Source organism: Momordica charantia, assembly GCF_013281855.1.
Source record: "Momordica charantia cultivar OHB3-1 chromosome 8 unlocalized genomic scaffold, Mcharantia_2.0 BLBB01000008.1, whole genome shotgun sequence".
Lineage (NCBI taxonomy): Eukaryota > Viridiplantae > Streptophyta > Magnoliopsida > Cucurbitales > Cucurbitaceae > Momordica > Momordica charantia.
Genome location: NW_028275166.1, coordinates 5,205,413 through 5,226,541, shown reverse-complemented (window position 1 = coordinate 5,226,541; position 21,129 = coordinate 5,205,413). Strand labels below are relative to the sequence as shown.

Sequence of the window (21,129 nt, the reverse complement as noted above, 5' to 3'; positions counted from 1 at the left end):
TTACTAAAATAGCACCGGAACTGCCAAATTTATAATTAACCCTTTTGCTCAAATCGTTTCCTCATCGTGTAAATTAATTTCAAATTTATTTTCTAAAAAAATACATCAAACAAACCTCAAAAAAGGGAAAAAAAAAAGAACTAATAAAATCGAAAAGTAGGATCATAAAATCACATTATTTAGCAAACTACTGGACGACGGCGAGCTCTGTTCACTGAGCCACGAATCTTCAACAGAGCCTCTGGAAAAGTAATCTCCTCCGTCTCCATGGCTCGATTTCCAGCTCCCACTTTCCCCTAACAAAATTTCCTTGCACTTCCATCTCCGCCGTATCTCCTCCAGCTCCGCCGCCACCTCCACCATCGACGGCCGCACATCCCTCTGAAACGCCAAGCACCTGAACGCCACCTCCCCGATCCTCTGCACCGACCAAACCCCCAATTCATCCTTCTCAATCTCCATCCACGGATCCACAATCTCCATCACCCGCCCACTCCCGATCCTCTCGCCGGCCACCGCCGCCAAGTTCACCTCGCTCTTCGCCCGGCAGAAATCCACCGCTTTCATGGCGGTGATCAGCTCCACCAGGACCACGCCGAAGCTGTACACGTCGCTCTTGTCGGAGAGATGGAAATCCTGATGGTACTGCGGATCCACGTACCCGGGGGTCCCCTGAGGAGCCGTCGAGATGTGGGAAATTTCCGCCATCCCCAATCTCGAAAGCCCGAAATCCGCCACCTTCGATTTCAGATTCCCGTCCAGCAAAATGTTGCTCGATTTAATGTCTCTGTGAAAAATGGGCGGGTTAATCGCCGAGTGGAGATACGCGATCGCCTGGGCGGTCTCGACGGCGATGTCGAGGCGGACCGGCCAGGGCAGCCCCTCGCCTCTCTGTTTCTGCAGATGCTGGCTCAATGTGCCGTTCGCCATGAACTCGTACACCAGAATTTGCTCGCCGGATTCTATGGAGCACCCCAGAAGACGGACGAGATTCGGGTGGTTGATGGATGAAATTAGTTCGATTTCGTTGAGGACTTGTTCGATGCTGTCAGCGCTGTCGCGATTCTTGAACCGTTTGATGGCGACCCACTCGTCGGCGCGTAGCTTCCCGCCGTAGACGGTGCCGTACGCGCCGGTGCCGAGGCGGTGGGTGTCGGAGAAATTGTGGGTGGCTTTCCGGATCTCTTTGTGGGCGTAAATTTGGATGGTGGAGGCGCCGGTGGTGGCTTCGGAGAGGCGGCGTCTGGTGATTGTGTTTATGCGCGTGGCTTTGGGATCGGAACTGCGTCGGATGAAGCAGCAGAATAGGCCGAGAGTAAGCAGTACGGCGGCTCCGCCGATGGCGGTTCCGATGAGAATGGCGATTCTTGTTGTTGCTGCTGCAGTTCCGCACTCGTTGTAAATGTACTTGGTTGTCGTGCCGCAATTAGAAGGAGCTGTGTTTTAGAAAAAATGATTAGTAGATTAAAGAGAATGCTACAGATAAGAAATAGAAATTAGAATGTTAATTATGAAGGGTCAAATCCTTATCCCATGGAGTCAATGGAAAGGAATATAGGATCACATTTGTGTCATTTTCTTGCTTTTTCCACAGCCATAAGCTAAAAGGAGAATCATATTGAAGGAATTGTGTGTTTGGGTAAATTGGGAAATGTCTTTGATCAAAGTGGGTGGGCAAGAGGCCAAAGTTTTCTCGCCTCTATTTTATGGGGCATGCTGTCCTACGCTGCACTGTTCAAACAATTGCCCTTACACCCACACTCACCCATCACTTTTACAACAATAATGCTCTTTTGCCTAATTCATATATTTTGTTTAAATTCTCTTCGCAGGTGAAAAGGCTTGCACCTTGACTAAACTCATGAGACAACTGCTTGACCTAATATATTTGGTTGATCAAGAAAATATATAGAAGATTAATTTTTAAGTATAGCTTTGAACATATTTACTCTAAATCTTTTTTTTGGACTTTTGGATCAATGAGCCAACCTATGATGATCTCATTTTCCCTATTAAATTTGTTCAAACTAGTTCATTTTGTCTACTCTAATTCGTAATATAGAAAACTTGATTATTTTGATTCTTCTAATAAATGGATAATGTGACTTCAAGTATATGTATCAATGTGTTAACATGGACATGTATGTGCACTACCCATAAAGTTATCTTATTTCACTGGAAGGTTAGGGAGATCCAAACCAAATATTAATAATTTTTCTTACGTGGCATGTTAGGAGTCTTTCGAGTAACAACAAAGACTAAAATAACCTCGTACACAAAATTCAAGAATAAAAATAGAACATAAGAAGTAAAACTTGAAAGACCCAAATAAAATTTTAACCACATGGATAATCAAACTAATTTGAAGTCGAATCAAATCTATATAACAAAGGTTGTTCATAACAATTTAAATTAAATGGATTCATAGACTTGACAGGGAGAGGTCAAATAGGAGGGGCTAAAAACACACGTGGATAAATAGGTAATGTAATCCATAGATTAGGCATCAAGAACTCAACGAAGAGGACCTAAAAGAAAGTGGATTCTAAAAACTAAGTTGACGTGAGACCTTGACAAAATGGAGAATCCCAACCTGAAAGTGAAAGAATATTTAGGAGAATCCTATAGTTTTCTTTTTGTCTTTAAAGTCTATATTTGAAGTGATGCCCTAAAGAAAATTGATTGTGGATTGCAGAGTCATGCTGATGTAAGGCTTTCATGTTCTAAGGCTAAGATCGTGTTCAACTTTTTCTTGAGTTTGATTCAAAATCCCTTTAATTTTTGGTTCCATGTAATATGATTTATCAACACTTTAGTATCAAACTATTATGGGTCGCTTATTATAGTTTCGAGGGACCAAGGTAAATTAAAAGTGTTTAAAGAATGAATGAGTTCAAACATCACGAGGATTAGTTATCAAATTAGGGACATCTGCTGATCGAGAAAATTTATTCTTTAACTCGTGGTCTCTCTTCCCTCTATAGTGTATGGTCTATGTCCAGTCTCAACCTAGGTGTTCAGTTGTGAAGGTTTGGTTTCTTTTAGGAACGTTTTTCGGTTCTTTAAGGTCATAAAATTTCTTTTAGGCATGTTTGAGCTAGTTCTGTGCATAAAATTCAACTTTTGAAAGGTTTTGGAAATCTATTAGGGACTTTGAGCTTCCTTTTTATGGCTTGTGTGGTAACGTTTCCATTGTTCCCATTTCTTGTTTCTCGTTTTCCGTTTCCAAATCTGTTAGAAACTTAAGCATTTAGAAGTTGTCTACGCTTCTTGTTTATCATATTTTTAGAAATGTTCCTAAAATTGTATAGAAATTTGGAAACAATAAAATCAAGTTTCTTACTTCTTGTTCTCGTTTATATTTTGTTTCAAAACATAAACGTTTTTAACTGAAATAGGATGTATAGGTTGCTATTGCATGTAGAGATTGTGCAATTAAATTTTCTTTATTAAAAAGAGAAAACAAGAAAAGGAAATGACAACATTACCAAATGAGCCCTTAGTATCGAAACTTTTAATTTAGTATCATAGTTTTCTTGAAAATTGTATCGGTTATAGTTACAGTAGCCATAGTAAATAATAGAGAGTTAGTTTATATGAGTTAGACATCTTTTTTTGTATATAGTTAGTTTGACTAAGTTTGTGGGATTGAAGTGAGATTGGATGAATTAAACACTTTTTTCTTTTTTTTGATGAAGGATTATTCTGGATGAGTTTGTGGGATGTGAAGTGTGTTAAGGTGAGTTTGTGATTTTTGGAGTGAGTTTTTGATGTGTTAGACAAGGTTAATTTGATGTGAAGTGTGTTTGAGGAGTTTGTGGGATATATTTGGATTGAGTTTTGGGTGAGTTATAAGCACATCTATTTTGGCTTTTAAGGGATAATTTGGGTGAGTTTGTGGGATATGGGGTGAGTTAGACATAGTATGGGGTAAGTTTGTGATTTTTCGGGTGTGTTTGGGTGAGTTGGTAGGATTTGATGTTTTGTATTTGGCGAGTTTGTGATACGTAAACATTTGTTTTCACTTGAATGATTAGTTTTCGTGAGTTTATGATATGTGGAGTGAGTTAATATTATTATTATTTTTTTTTTCAAATTGAAGTAGTCTGGGTGAATTTATGAGATTTGAATTGTATTTCTCCGAGTTTATAAAATTTGGAGTGTGCTTGGATAAGTTAAGCATGTTTTTTTTTTAAAGAGTAGTTTGCCAAAGCATGTATAATCGACTTTAGGTATGTTTTTTGTTACTTAAGTATTCTAGATACGCTTGAGCTACTTCAAAAGACATTAGTTTAAGAGTGTTTGGAGGTAAGTTAAGCATGTTTAGTTCACTTTAAACACGTTTTTGTTTACTTAACTACTAAAAATGTATTTTAGGCATGTCCGAGATACTATGAGGCAAGAAAAACACTAGTCACAGGACTAATTCAATCCAAAATCAATACGCCATGCACTTTGTCTTTGGGATTGATTGGTGCACCATTTTCCTAGGGTTGCACCAGGGCACTTGGTGCGACTCGACTTGGTTAGTTCATCAATAATTTGTATGTCATTCATTTCGTCTACTAAATCACCAAATGTCTTTTCTATTCTTGATTTTACCATGTAAGGAGTTATTGTTCAAAATTAGATTCATAAATATGTTTATTTATTTTTTTGTCAAAGCGAGCATAGCTCAGCGGTAATTGTCATATATCTTGAGAGTGTGAGTTCTATCTCTCATCCCCACACGTTGTACTAAAAAAAAACTACGTTTTTTTAAATTTCAGAATCACGTCTTTTTATCAGATAATTACTAATAGTCGTCTAATTTAACTACTCAAATTATATTGCAAAACGTAACTATAATTCTTAAAAGCAAAGTACTTTATTATAAAAGAATATACATAAAAAGTCAGTGGATTAATAACTTTATAATATAAAATTCATAAGATATATTTAATACTTATTCCACAGAATTTCCAGCGGATTAATAACTTGGTCAAGGCAGTAACTAACAAAAGTCAAACATTTTAATCCAACCACATGAAGAAACATGCCCCAAATTTCATCATGATGCCCCTCAACTTTTTGACTTCCAAAATCGTCACGCGCAATCAAACAAAATTTTTAACCACTTTTTTAATTTAAAAAAAAAAAAGAAAATTCCAAGAAAACTAACCTTTCCGGCAGCCAGTGCCGGCGGAATACCCGTCGCCGACCAAGCCTTCCGGGCAGTGGCACCGGTGAGACGGCCTCCCATCAGTCGGCGAAATTAGCTCCGTACAATTGGCATCTTCATGGCAGGATCGCCGGCAGCCGCCCTCCAGCCACCACTCGAGCTCCACGGCCTGAATCTCCAGAGAGATTCCGGCGGAGGAGTTGGAACTCAGCGACTCCGCCGAAATCGAGGAGAGGAGGTAATCGCAGTGGGTCCGGGTCAGATTTTCCAAGTCCAAAAAACCGACGCCGTTTTGGGTGTAGCAGCTGATGCTACTGGCGTTGACGGAGGCGCAATTCGGGGACTCGAATTTGGTCTGAACCATCGTCGTCGGAAGTAGGCAGCTGGAAACCGGGGAGGAGCAATTTTGTAAAAGAATGGCGTTGTGGGCCGTCGGCGCGTAGTTGCGGCTGAAGAATTGCCGGATCGCGTGGAGCCGGCGGTTGCATTTGGCCCCCATCATCACTTTTATGTGGTCGGAGTTTATGGATTCGACGGGGAACTCTCCGATCAGGGCGGCGCCGTCGCGGGTGCAGTTCAGGCGGATTTGGCAGGCGGCGGAGAACCCGAATGGGTGGGGGAAATCGTGAGGCCGGTGGCCGGAGCCGCATGATTTCGAACACTTGGCCTCTGCCTCTGCGTTGACTGATGAAATTAGCAGAAGAAGAAGAAGGGGAAATTTTGGGGAAATGTGAATTGGGTTTTCTGGGATCATGGATGGAGATGAGACAGTGGAGAAGATCGAGAAAATGTTGTTGTTTGGGTAAGATTTTCCGGGAAAATGAGGAATTTTCTCGGCATCTGGACTGGATTTTTTTTTGTGCCGGAAGTTGTGGAGTTGAAGCAAGGGAAAGCAGAGGGGGGAAGTTTCTTGACACTTTGACTTTATTATCCTAATTGTGTTTTTCTTTCGAGTTAATAATTGAAATTTGGCTTTAAAAAATTTATCAATCATGCCTCAACATCCTTTTTGGGTATATTGGTAATAAGGAATGGTAATGATTTGGTTTAATTTACTTTTATATTTGGAGAAAGGAAAAGTGGATTGAATGATCACAAGGGAGAATTCAACTATCTCAACTTGGCCACTTACCTAATATTCTTTGACAAAATAGTGACACCAATATTGTTCACATTAGGACATTTTTCAAAACGGGAAACAACCAACTTAGAATCGATTTTACTTCACTTTTTAAAAGAGTGAAAATTTAAATATCCGATTTAGAGTTTTATGTGGACTAATTAAAATTATTATTCTTTTATGTATCGGGCCTTATACAAATGAAGTAAAAAAGTGACAAAGCACTATAAAAACTAAGACATAAGGGAATACAATTGCCGTACAAATTCTCCCAAATACAAACCACTAACATTCTTCTGCTCCATCTCTTTCTAAATTTTAGTCTTAAAATCAGAGGATGAAACATGATAAAAAATAATAATAATAATTATGTTACCAACTAAGTTATGTTTGAATCGATCCTAATTCGACTATACTATATATTTTTACACTCACTCCTATATAAAATTAACCACATCGTATTTGGTTTAGTTAAATTGGATCTTTTAGGTCCACTTTAATAACTATTTTATTGTTAGAAATGTCCTTGCTCCATCAAAATATTTGACCTTTAATTTCTTTTAAAAAAATACATTTTCAACAAATACAAATAAATACATAGGTGAAGTTTGTTGGGAAGCAGAATATTGGACAATTAAGAAAGATCATCTCATGTGACCTCTTTTCGGTATTTTGGGCATGCACAGTATTTGACCTATTATGCTCATTAGCTCAATTAGAGTAATACCAAATAGCTCGGTTAAATAACCACTGGGCCATGAGAAGACTATATGCCGAGGAGTCCTACGCAACTATGTGTAACAATATAATTGACAACCCACCAACCTACTATAAATATGGATTTTTTTTCAAATACAGTTATGCTTATTATTAGTTCTGAGAGCATAAATAAGATTATTTACAAACTTGAGCGTCAAAGTATTTGTTTTTTTATTGCAATTTACTCACCTCGTTTTTTTTCAAATAGGTGGCATGATATTTCATACTTATTATTGATATAAACGGAAGCTTGATAATTTGAGTTGGTTTATTAATTTCGAGATTAAAAGGATATTTATTTGGAATTGAAACTGAAATTTTTGTGTATGGAAAACGTAATTTATGGGGGAAAAAACATAAAACAAAAACATTCACGTGTACGCAAAGGAGGAACAAGTTAAGTCAAAGTATATGTGGAAATGGGACCCACCAAACCACAGAAGCGAAATTTCCATTTTGATCTACGAACGAAACTGCGCCATCTGTCATTTGTTTTCTGCACTTGGGTGGGTCCCAACCCGTCCCTTTAATCGGGCGTAATCATAGATCTATAATGCTCGTGACTATTAATTTAATTAATTAGCATTTTCTTAATATAATACTTCTAAATCAAGACCGCTTGTCTTCTTTTCCTTTTTCCTAAAAAAAAAAAAAAAAAAAAAAAACTTTTTCGTTTTGCCATTTTCACATTATATCAATAATTCCAGGGAAATTCAGGAGCTTGTGCTATTTTAGTATTTTGATTATTTTGTAGGGCAATGGGTAGTTTACTGGTTTTGTTTTAATTTGGGCTTAACCTATTTAGATTTGGGCCGGACTTGGGCCAGTAAAGTCTCATTATAAACCATAGTCTAACTATTTATACCACAATTTCCTTTGGCATAATTATTTTGTAGTGCCCCGAGGAAGGAGCCGAATCTAAGGGAGGCGAAACGAAACACAAACCAATTTATTTTAAAAAAAAAAAGGAAAAAAAATGGTTTACTAAATGTGGAAGTGGGGAATTGGGCTAGCTAGAGTGAAGTGAAGGGTTCGTCGACCCACTTTCTCGGACGAGCGTCGCCGGTTTTATCAGTGAAAGGCGAGCTGAAGAGAGCTTCGACCACCGCCCGGAACTTGTTGACTCGCTTACGCTGACGGATCCGCCGCAGCGCCACCTGTTTGTCCAGTACTTGGGTGGAGTTGGGAGACTTCATCGTTATATATCTCGTCACATCTTGGCCCGCCGCCTCCTCTTGATCTCCGGCGATCTTCTCCGGCTCCGGGACACAGCACTTTGAACCAGCTACCATATTATCCGCCATTCTTTTTGCCATCGAGTGAAAACTGGAACTGGAAGAGGAACAGGGGCTGTGAGAAAAGTGTGTTTTATAGATGGGATGTGGATCTGGGCGGTGGTATTGGGAACCGTGCGGCGGTGCAAAACCAGGGTTCTGTATTGGGTCGGCTTCAGTCTCAGACCGCAGTTCGTATTTATTACTGCAAAAACCTTTTTAAAATTCTCAATGTTATTTTATATTAAAATGCTCTTGAGAGTATGGTTGGCTAAACTTTTGATCTAAGAAATGGGATAGCTTAGCTGTTCATTTTTACGTGAGTTATATTCGAGTTGACAATTTCTATATTAATTATTATTCAATTATAAAATTTAACATTCACATTTTTTTAAAAATGAAAATTTTAGATGTCTAAACTTTCAATACTAAAAGTTGAATCTATGACTTTCATGAGTTAGATTATAAAATTTTTGAAGGATGAAGGGAGAGATAAAGTAGAGGGGAATATGAAAAGGGCAGGTAGAGATGAGGAAATATGAGAAGGAAAGTAGAGTAACAGGAAATATGAAAAGTTTTAAAAAAGAAATTGCAGAAAGAAAATGTTTGAGAAAATATTAATTTTTTAGAACTAGAAATGAGAGTAATCGGTTAAAAAAAATAAGATACATAAATATGAAAATTTTGGAGAAAGAGAAATAATAATAAATATTTAAAATATAAAATTTTAGTGAGATAAAAATAAATTTTGTAAAGAGAAATTTGGGATGAAAAAAATTTTAGGGTGAGAAATAATTTTGTTATAAATAAAGATGAGAAAGAAACAAAATTGAGTATTATAAGAAAAAAATTTGATTTTGAAAAACAAAAACCAAAAACTATATATTTTTTTAAAAATTTACATAGGATTTCAAAATGATTTTTGAAAAACCAAAAACAATTGAATTGGTTATCAAACAACCCTATTTTTTAAAAACTAAAAATAAAAAACCAAAAACCAAAAATTGAAAACCAAATGCTTATCAAACGGACCCTTGACAATTGACAATGCATTTAAAACTAACAAACATAATTTCTATAAAAAAAAACAGTAACAAACATAATTGCAAGTCTCAATAATATCTCACTGCAAAGATTTACATAGCTAAGGTTTTAAATTTTCGTTGACATGCTAACATTTTTATTGATTTTTTTATATGAATATGATTTCGACATTGACATCAGAAGTGAGTCTACATTTTCATTAAAAAAATGACGATATGTAAAAAATTATCAATAAAAAAGCACAAAGATGGACATAATATTAATAATAATAATTTTAACTTATTTAAAAAAAAAAGTGAAATGTTTATTTAGCCTTCTCCATTATTCTAATTATTGAATTAGGTAGGACACTTGCCCTACTTGTTAGTCTCCATAGAAAAGGTGGGAGATGGTTTCACTATCTCCTTTCTTTTCTGAGTATATTTGACCTTTTTTTTTCTTTTTTATATTGTTCCGTTTGGATTTAAATATAATTTATAATTTTTTTTTAACTTTTATGATTTTCCAAAAAATATCCAGCGCATCAATATTTAGTTACCATTTTCACAAATTTTATTTTTTTGAAACATTATCTTTGATTGCTGACATTTTCACTCACGCGTAGTTATTCATTTATTCGATGGAGTATTAGCTTGGAATCCAAACATTCATTTGCTGGCAAAATAGAAATGCCTGTTTTCAGTTTTAATTATGGATTTATACAACATATACATATATATATATATATATATATATATATATATATATATATATATATATACATATACATATGTGACTACTTAATCCATATCCACAAAATTTTTAAAAAGTTAGAAAATTTGAGAAACTCATCAAATTTAAATAAATTAATGTAAAAGTGTATGGTTGATCAGGCCAAATTTACAAAATTAAGTATATGTTTGAAGTTGACATTACATGGCATTTAACTGAACATTTGCCATCCATGAGACAAGTGATGTTCGATTATTTTTGTTTTATATTTAATTTTTAAGAATCAAGGTCAACTCAGGATGGTGAAGAAGGATTTTTTTATCTTCTTGCATTTTGGTCAAAAGAGATTGAGGTTTAATAATTCAACTTGAAATTAGGTGTTTTTTTTTTTTTTTTGAAAACATTGAAATTAGATTTAGTTCTTGGCCAACTGGAGAATATTTGATTCATAATATTACAAAAAGGGTTTATATAACATATTTTAATGTGATATTATTATCTGCAATCTAATACTATTGTATTCTAATATAAGATATCATACAGTATTCAAATTATTTACTTGAATTTATTTTTTTATTTTTTATTTTTTTGAGTACATGTAGGGTAGAGACTCGAACTCACACCACTTAATTAGAGATACATGTCAATTTGAACTATTCTCACTTTTGATATTTTTCTAAAATTAAAAAAATTTAGACTTTGGTATGTTAGCATGGTACATAAATTAACTATCTATCAATTTTGTCATTAAACCTTTTAATTTTTATATCTATTTTGGGCTGTTTTTATTTATTACTTTAACAAAAAAAAAATAATTTAATCTTATATAAGCTAATATTAATCTAGTCCCTAAATTTACACTAATTTTTAGTCAATCTTTTTAAATCTTCCTCCCATGACATAACAATTTTCAACCAGTCATATATATATATATACATGTATACATGTATATATGTATATACATGTACATGTATATAGTGAGATTAAAAAAATAATAATATATATATATATATATATATTTATCCCAAAGACAAATTAGAGATCAGAAGGGGCTTGGCTAGACATTAAAAGCTAATAAGCAATCTTAACCAAATTCATGGAAGAAGAGAGAACATGATCCCAAACACCCAACTACACTGCAATCTAATAAGTCCATCAATGTTGATTTTTCCCATTTCTCTTCCCAGTTTCTCATTTTTTGTTTCTAAGAAAATTTTTCAAAATTGTATGCAAATTAGAAATAAAAACATAAAAACAATAACATTATCAAGCAGATGATTAAAGACATATGTCCTGAAAACAGTTATCATTCATTCCAAAAAACCAGAAGAACAAGAGAGGAGAATAGTCACAAAGAAACCTCATCTGTACTGTCAATCTTAATTTAGAAATGATGAAAGATGTAATCATAAAAAGAACTGCTAATTTGTTTGTTCAGTTGAAGCAATGCTCATGTGGTACTTTTTTAGATGCAGTGGAGAAAGACACTAAAGAGACACCAAGCATTGGATATATAGACTATAGAGTAGGTAATTGACCAATTAATTCAAAAGGAAAAAATGGCAAAAAATATTTTCCAAGAGGGTAAAAAATGTACTGTGTTTATCCTACAACTATAAACAACAGTGACAAAAAGGCTTCAAGGCTTACTTACAGAAGCTGCATGAACGTGTAACTTGTTTCCTTCCAATTACTGGTACAGATGAAACCTATTTATAAGGAACTATGTGAAAGTTTAGTAAAAATTAGTTGTTCAACCTATAAAGCAAAGACACAAAAGTTCGGTAACCGTAAGCATCTTCCAATTGGTTGATCTGACCAAATGCTAAGGAAAAAACTAAACAAGGTAACTCAACAAGGATGAAGTAAAATTTGTATGCATAATGCCCAACATGGCAGATGGACCATACCTAAGTAGAGGAAAGTAGCACTGTTCCAAGCCCAGAGGGTCTCCATCCAGTTCCAGAAGTCGCCAATATGTAGATTGTGGAAACTTGCAAAGAACCTTTAAACAAAAAGAAAGCAATAGGGGGAAAAGCTATGGATCCCAAAACAATGTTACAGGCTGCCCTTGAAAGAGCTTTAAAACTCCCAGCCATTAGATCAAGCTTCAGAGGATGTGCCATCAAGCACATGGAAACCATAAAAAATGCTCCAAGTTCTGCAGTAGCAAAGTTAATTACTGACATGAGGCACAAACCAATGAAGGCCGCTGAGATGGTCATTGCTTTCAGGAAAGCGCACTCTTGAATAAGCTGGTGAGGAGGTTTGGTGCAAGTGAATGGCAAGCCCAAAATCACGGACGAAATTAGTAGGGGGAGCAGGGAAAGCAACGCCCAAATAGTAGAGCTTGTTGTAGGACTGTAACCAGGTAAATGGCAGATGAAGTAGGGAAGTAAAGAAACAACAGCACCCCATACATGAACAACAAAAACATTTTTTGCAGCATTAAGCCATTTCCATGATCTCAAAGAGACAATAAGCTCATCATCAGGATTTGCTGGAACTGCATGTTCGACCTTTTCCACGGTTAAATTCAAATTGTTTGCATAAGAGTAGAGAGAAGCCGCAACAGCTGGTAGTGGAGCAACAAGGAGGGCAAAAGCAATCATATATACGCCAACTGATACAAATTTGCTTGTAGATACCATAAGGTATAGGAAGAATGACTGATGGAACTTTTCCAGGAGGTTGTTTACTGATCGTACAACTCCTTCAATTAGCCTGCACCAACCCCAACTACAAAATCCTTAGCCATTAAAAAGACTTGGAGAATTTTAGTCCTACCATTTTAATTCCAGATTAAAATTATGAATATCTTGATCATTTAATACACCAAAATCTAAACCCAGTTTCGTACATGAACATGACTTTAGGCAATAAATTTGCTTGAATGAATTTAACACTATTCGTTTAAAAAGAGAAACTATTAGCCAAAGTTTCATTGTTAAAAAAAAACAAATTTTCTCTTACTGCAGTTTAACTATTTACAAACTAAAATTTAAACATGGAAGATTGACAGTAAAACGCGAAGTTAAAAAATGGGAAATAATAAATAATAAAAAAATAAAAAATATTACTTGATGTCAAGCTAACTCCATTGAGGGAAACCATTAGTTTTAAACATTCGTTCATACAGTGAGCCCTAAATGAAAAGTTGAGGGGTGGGAGGAGGATGTGTTACAAAATCCTTGGGGCATAAATGAGCACTGACCTGCCACCTCGCAATAGAATTCATCACGCCTGACCTTGATACCAGAAGAAAATTTGGGGGACATCTCCATGGTAATTGCATCAACTTGGTAATCTCGAAAAGCCCCATGGGGACCAGTAGGAATACCCACAGCCTAATGGCAAGAAGAACATGGTTTAACTTAAGTGGATGTAATCTTTATTATTAACATAAATGAAAAAACCTTCTTTATTCTTGTTCATTAAATGAAACCATATAGCTCTTGGCAAATAAACTGAAAAGTAAACCACCTGGTAGTACAATGAACTTGCAAGTGTGGCAATGCCATCAACATAGTCAGAAGCAAGGATGCCAAACTTCCATTCAGAGTTCAAGCTTCGGATCAATTGTCCTATTGACTCAAACACTTCACCCAAAACCTTGAGCCATTTGCAGTCTAGTAAAGGCAAAAATTTCTCAACCTTAATCCAAAAACCTTGCCTATGTACTGCCATATAATTCACAAATTGATGAGATCCAGGTTCGGCATCTGACCATTAGATGCTTCAGCATAGACACTAAGACTATCCTCAAAGCGTTCACTTTTATTTGAAACCTTAATAACAAGTGCTGCAGCCATTGTTCCAGCACGTTTAAACTCATCTAGACTCATTTTTTCTGTCATATGGTTTGTTCCTAATTTATTAAGGACACTCATCTCAGCACAAGCATCTTTGTCAATGATGCCGGATCGACCAAAATGCAGGAGTGTAATAGTCTCTCAGCCAAGCTGAAACTGCAGCATATTCCCCATATTGTGAATCCACGATGAGCCATACAATGTCTTTGGCCAACCAAGTTACTTATGTAAGCAAAGAAAATACTGAATATGCAATACCAAGAGACAAAGTCTCATAAAGACTAGTCTTAACAGGATTGTAAGTTGTCACCAAGACGATTGCTTCCTTTCCATCGGCTTGTGGTGCTCTTATTATGCCAACAGTGTTAATACCTGTGCCATGCAACTAACATTGTCCCGAATGATACCAGAATCAGGGCTAGAGAAAAAGTGCAATGGATGGAACTGACCAGACTGAGGGTGGAACTTGTGGTAATTAACTTCAGCACCCAAGTCTGATATATATTGTGCTAGAATCTGCTGAATTCCACTGTAAAGATGGATAGAAAATCAAAAGACTTGCAATGCAAACAGAGGCAAGGAGAAGAATAAGATGATGCATATTGAAATGTGAAAAAGATGCTATTGATAAATTCTGTGGAAGATGAATTAGATAACTATGCAGTTCACTGCAAAGTAAGTAGTGAAAAAAGTTGCACACAATCAAGACTATGATTATCTTTACACATCCACGCCCCTCTTGAGAAACATCAAATGTCATGTCAATCCACATGCACATCATGGTCAGAGATAAAATGAAACAAGCATAGACATCACATATCAGAAAATTATTGAAGAAATATCATATACCACATTCTGATGAAAGCTTTCATTAAATTATTGAAGCAATAACATCTACCACATTCTAATGAAAGCTTTCCTTTGATACACGTAACTTGTACAAGAACTTTAGGATTAATATTCTAAACCCTTTCCAGACAAAGAATATCAGCCTCATTCAGAAGTTCATATTGAAAGCTAAATGGATAACATATTTAAATATTTTCCAATTGGCACAATTGAGCTTGTTGATGGTTCCTTGATAATTTCATGGGACTACGCATACAAGTGAACTTGAAAGTTTCACCCTACCATTGTTGACTTAAATACTTGTAATTAGTCAAATAGTTTTTTTATTTTTTTTTGTGTAAGAAACAATTTCATTGATGTATCAAATTACTTGTAATTAGTCAAATAGTTTTTTTTTTTGTGTAAGAAACAATTTCATTGATGTATCAAATTACAAAAGCCTCAAATTGAGGGATTACATGAAGCACTTCCAATTTACTAAGAGGGAAGTGTAGCTATAGCAGTGAAACATAGGGGAGGATTTACACGAAGTAATGACTGTGAATACTATAGCTTCAAAAAAGATATCAAAGGGGAGAGTTTTGTCTGTGAAGTTACGTTGATTCCGTTCTCTCCAAAGGTTCCAAAGGAAAGCTCTCATGAAGTTTTGCCAAAGAATTGCCTTTTCCTTTTTGAAGGGGTGTCTTGTAAGAGTAACTTCGAGAAGGAGGGGAGGATCAGTCGGTAGTGCAGTGGTCCACCCAAAAGTACTTAGGATGCAGTTCCAAAAGTTTGTTGCAAAGTGACAATTTGTAAAAAGTGACAATTTGTAATTAGTCAAATAGTTGACTGAGTTAAAATGCACAAATGCCTTTTGAAGCATGCGACATTAAACCATATTAATGTCAATGCATACAAAGTCATAACAAACCACGTAGACAAATTTTGATTTGAAGTGATTATTCTCAAAATTTTAGTCATTACACAAGATTTTTCCATTGTATGTTAAAGGAGGAAAAAGAAATGGAGAAAAGTGGGACACTAATTACATACAAGACTGTCGAACCAGGTTTCGAGTTCAAAGCCTTTAGATCCTTCACCAAGTTGTTCGCCTCTGAAACTTCCTGACCAGAAAGCATGGTATTTGCAGAACCTGTGGGACAATAGAAGAATTCCACAAACCACAATTAAAGAGTACTCCAGCATATATACGCTCTAAACAACCTTTGGGTACTGTATCCATATATAAAATTACAAAGAGTAGATCACTGCAAAAGAACAAGGCATAAAATTGATAATCCTACAATTTAAGATACTTCCCCAACTAATGAATTTTGATTTTAATTTGTAAATTATCCACCAGGCGATCAATCACTAAATCATAAAAATGATGAGTAATAAATAAACAAATAAGATAACGATAAGCTAAGCTAAGCTAAGCAAGAAGCGAAAATGACCTGGCATGAGAGCGTTCTCGGAAATGTAGGTGTTCATAGCGAACATTGGCAGTAGCAAAAGAGCTGAAACCCGTGGAGAAGCAAATCACGCTAGAGAGCACCAAAAACGAAAAAGAAAAAGGACCAGATTAATCAATCAATATATTCTGAAACGAAATGAGAATCACATCCACGTAAAACCAGCAGCGTACCTGAAGAAAACACTCTGAGAAATCAGGAAAATCCCCAGTCGCACAATCGGTCGTGCCTTCGTTTTTGGTGTCTCGGTCTCAGCCATCGAGCTTTACAGTGACCCAATTGATCTTCTTCACAAATTGTTCTAAACCTGTTCCTCAATTGAGAAACCAGGTGGAAGAAGAAGAAGAAGATGTGAGCTCAGTTAACCATAAATCGGAGAAAACCAGCATATGATTATGAACCGCGAAATATCCACTGTGAACAGTTCGATTTTAGTAGACTAAACTAAATCGATTCTCAAATTAACTTTGCAGTCTGCACCATGTAGGCGAAAAACGGGTCGCTTTGATTCGGGTCTCTGCCCAATTGAATAAAACCGACCCAAACCCAGAAAGAAAACTTGGGGATCTAGATTGCCGATACATGCAGTGGTATCTTGGTCGCCGGCTGCTGGACGGCGAGACAGAGAAACGGGGGTGGGTGTCGCCGTCGCCGTCGCCGGCAACTGGTCGTTTCTTCCACGGCGAGAGGGAGGGAGAGAGAGGGAACGGGCGGCGCTGAGGGGAAAATAACCCTCGTGTTTTCGGTTATAACCAAAACCCTCGGTTTTACGGGTCGGTTCGGTTTTTTCACTGCTTAGTCTACCAGAATTATCCTTCCGCACACTTCCCATGGACATTGCCAACCGGAATCTTTCTATTTCCTTTCCTCCGTTTTTCCCGCCGGTGGAATTTTCTCCGAGATCAAACTCCCGGTCTTCTGGTTCCAAGCTCACGATGAAGCTTCAGTTCCCGATTATCGTCTCTAGCAGTTTTAGTAGTAACGAGTTTAAATTCTATCGCCACCGAATGCGAAATTCTTCCTTGATTCTTCGATATATGGTGACCGAAAATGAGGGAAATGGAGACGATAATTTCAAGTCATTTGGACATTGGGTTCGTGTTTCCTGTTCGTCGTTTCCTGGTGGCAGTTGGTGGAATTTAGATGTGTTGAGAATTGAACAAGCAACAACACACAAAACAAAGCAAGCAAAACGAGAGATTTCAAGAAGCAAGAACACAAGAATTATAGTGGTTCGACAACTAGGTCTACATCCACTTTGGAATCAGAGAGAGTTCTTTTTATTTTACCACTCAAACAAGGGAGAAAAACCACGTTGAAAACCGTTACCACTCAGTTACAAAAGGATAAAAAACTGGTGGTTATTAATTTGGTTAACCACTGTAGAAACTGAATAAATGCAGGAATCCAGTCTTCTGTACCGCAGCAATGGTTAAGGCTCCAAAAGCAACGAGGAGAACCCATCCATTACTATCCCAAACCAATTTACACAACCGACGAAGAGCTAAATTGACCGTAAGCGGCTTCGCAGCTCCAATTTCTACTTTCTTATGCTCATCTTGTTGATTATAGTTGATTCCTTTTACTAAGCTAAATAAAAGAGTGTTTTCTTTTCCTAACCGTAGCTAATTTACTACTGGCAGCAAAGTTAGAGTTGTCAAATTCAACCAATGGAACACCCTGACTAGAATGACTTGTTTTAAAAAATTAAGATGAAGTTATCCTGTGAATTAATAAGATAAAATTAGACCTCTTAAATAAAAACAAACAAAAAAGAATTAACATATTATAACCTATTCCCTCAAGCCTGACTTGGATTCAGTGGTAGTTTAATACAAACTAAGAAGCTTCTGAAACAGAGATAACAACACATATGAACACAATTCTACATTTCTAGAAAATGGGTTAAGCAAATTAGCTCAAAGAATCAGTGGGATAAAAACTATTCACCAACCAGTTCAACCAACATAGAAGCAAAAAATAAGCAAATTGAAAAAACCCAACAAAAAAAATATATGGATCCAAACATATTGCACATACACTAGCCTTTTTCTTCAGTTAACTCATGAAACCCACAAGGCAGAGCAATCAATTTATACCAAAAAATGAGTGGGGCAACAGAGAATGGAAAAAGAATTGATGACCCAGAATCAGGAAAAGAAAAGGGAGACTGGAAATTGACCTGGCTTCGCTAGCAAGGAGTTGGGAAAGGAAATTTCTTCGTCATAGAGGAAAAGCTTCAGAATCGGGCGATTAGACTGGCGACGACCCTTTAAATCTTGGGGAAGAAGGCTGCCTCCCTGACGAACCTCCACTTCCCACTTTTACTCTTAGCTCATCATCGTGGATACATCCCAATGCGTTGATCTCATTTTCTGCTGCGCTCGAGAGCGTAGGTGCGTAATAGTCCGATACACAGCGTAGGAGCGTAGCCGCTGCCGGAGGCGGTCACCTTCGCCTCTGGGATGGCCGTCGGCGCCGGAAATGGGTCGCAGAGACTGAGAGAGAGATAGGGGAGGGAGACGGACAGCACACGAGTGTTTTGTGACGTGAGGGAGACGGACAGCACGTGTTTTGTGGAGTGAAACCCTAATCGGTAAAAAGACATGACCGAACCGAACCGAAATATTAATATTCGGTTCGTCGGGTCGGTTCGGTTCGGTTTCTTTCACCCCTATTTTGTACCACAATTACATATGTATAATGATTTTGTAGTGCCACAAGAAAGGAATCTCCGAGAGGCCGAAACACAAACCAATTTATAAAATAAAAATAAAACAGGGAAAAACTTACATTAGTAATTAGATTACATGGAAATATTTATTGGAAAAAAAAATGGTTTACTAAATCTGGAAGGGAACTGGAACTGGGCTAGAGTGAAGTGAAGGGTTCGTCGACCCACTTTCTCCGACGAGTGTCGCCGGTTTTATCCGTGAAAGGCGAGCTGAAGAGAGCTCCGACCACCGCCCGAAACTTGTTGACTCGCTTGCGCTGCCGGATCCGCCGCAGCACCACCTGTTTGTCCAGTGCTTGCGTGGAGTTGGGAGACTTCATCATTATATATCTCGTCACATCTTGGCCCACCGCCGCCGCCTCCGCCTCCTCTTGATCTCCGGCGATCTTCTCCAGCTCCGGGACACAACACTTCGAACCAGCGACCATATTATATGCCATTGATTTTGCCGAAAAAAATCGAGTGAAACTGGAAGTGGAAGAGGAACTGGGGCTCCGAGAAAAGTGGGTTTTTATAGGATTGGGATGCGGATGGGGCGGTGGTATTGGGAACCGTGCGGCGAAAACCGACGGCGGTGCAAAACCAGGGTTCTGTATTGGGTCGGCTTCTGTCTCTGACTCACAGTTCATATTTATTACGGGAATACGAGACCACGACCCCAGCTTTACTGCAAAAACCTCTTTATTTTATTTAATGTTAAAAAATTTTAAGGGCAAATTGTACCAACCACCTCTCCGAGTATGTTATTAGTTATTTTTAATAAGAAACTCAGAGTTTGGAAGATCAAATCTCTGATGTTGAAAGAAAACAGTAGTTTGTTATTTACTGTTGATCAATATTTATATTAACAACTCATGAAGTATATTGATTATTACAATTGTACGATTATGGATGGTAAAATTAAATCTTCACGTCCCTAAGGAATAGTTTTGATGGTCTGGGACTTCAAGAGATATTATTGAGGTATTGAGTTCAAGCTACATGGGAGAGCTTAAATTATTCCAACAATGAAGAGAAGAGTATAGACGAAAGTTACTTTATAATTAGGTGACTTAATTTTATCAATGGGTTGATTATATTTTGTGTTAAATTAAGTAGTGTCAAGTAACCTATATACAATGATATTGTAACTCTTACATGCTGCGCTCTATCCTTCGTGCATGTGTATTGTGAGAATAATCGGGCAGCTAACTGGTCGGTAAAATGTCGTCTTCATTCTATGTCTTCTTCTTGGCTTGATAATTTTTCATCTCAATTACGTTTCTTTATTAGTCAAGAAATCACTTCCTTTGTTGTCCGAGTGACCATTTCCAATTAATGAAGCTCTCTTTCTCGAAAAAATAAAAATAAAAAAAAATAACATGTAAACATGTGTGCAAATAATATACATGTGTTAATATATTAATAAAGCAATTTCGAAATGATTTAATTGAAAATTTCAAAGATTAAGTAAAATTTTAAAATCTATTGTTATTCCTTTGCAAAAGAATCTATTTGTATTATAAGCATATTTAGTCTAATAGTATTTTAGGATGCTTGTGTTACACGATTGGCCGTTTCATTGGATATTTGTCAATGTGGGAATTTGGTTCCTCTTAATTTATGCAATAAAACTTATCGCGTGTTCAAAAGAATCTCATGAGCATGGTAATGACTAAAATATTCAATCAATCCAAACCTTTCAACCCTTAATTAGAATAATCAATCCCCAATATAGTAACAAAATTCTCAAATTTAAAAAATACAGAAAAGAAAAATCCTACTCAAATCCACCTATGAAAAAACTAACTAATCTTGTTTACTTAAAAATGACATGGAAACCATCATCGATGATCCATTAATTTAAAGGGATTAGAGTTAATTGGGAGAGAATGAATTCAAACTCATGATAACCACCTACTTAGAACCTAATCCGTATGTGTTTTTCCACACATGTAACATGAAGATTGTTAAGCGTCTAAGATCCACGTTGGATTATTAAAATCTTACTTCAATAAAAATTTCGTGGATGGACTTAGTTTTTATAAATTTTAATACATTAAAGATATAATTGATGAATTTTTTATAGATGGAATTGAAAAATTGTTGGAAAGATTCCGTATATTAAGCGAAAATTATATTGTATTATAATATTTCGTTTCAACGATTTGGATTAGATAACGAATCTTGCAAGTGGACTATACGTGGGATTCGGTTGCCACAAAAATGGGA

General features: G+C 36.5%; 1 protein-coding gene and 1 pseudogene across 2 annotated transcripts; both read right to left on the bottom strand.

Moving 5' to 3' along the window:
* On the bottom strand, positions 1 to 6,137 carry LOC111013895 (wall-associated receptor kinase-like 14). The gene is made up of 2 exons (XM_022288445.2): positions 5,162 to 6,137; positions 1 to 1,436 (listed from the first exon to the last, which is right to left on the bottom strand). The coding sequence occupies exons 1-2, from the start codon at positions 5,913 to 5,915 to the stop codon at positions 163 to 165; spliced, it is 2,028 nt and encodes a 675-aa protein (XP_022144137.1). The 5' UTR covers positions 5,916 to 6,137; the 3' UTR covers positions 1 to 162.
* A 5,426-nt stretch (positions 6,138 to 11,563) lies between these two features.
* LOC111013966 (uncharacterized) lies at positions 11,564 to 19,552 on the bottom strand (annotated as a pseudogene). The gene is made up of 7 exons (XR_015792915.1): positions 18,367 to 19,552; positions 16,358 to 17,303; positions 16,167 to 16,256; positions 15,763 to 15,862; positions 13,553 to 14,410; positions 13,284 to 13,416; positions 11,564 to 12,793 (listed from the first exon to the last, which is right to left on the bottom strand). The product of XR_015792915.1 is annotated as an uncharacterized LOC111013966 (transcript).
* Between the last annotated feature and the right edge of the window lie 1,577 nt (positions 19,553 to 21,129).

Excerpts from the sequence above, each read along its gene's own strand:
- LOC111013895 (XM_022288445.2), bottom strand. The coding sequence starts at position 5,915 with ATGATCCCAGAAAACCCAATTCACATTTCCCCAAAATTTCCCCTTCTT. Across the intron at positions 1,437-5,161 it reads CGGCACTGGCTGCCGGAAAG|CTCCTTCTAATTGCGGCACG; the intron begins GTTAGTTTTCTT and ends TCTAAAACACAG.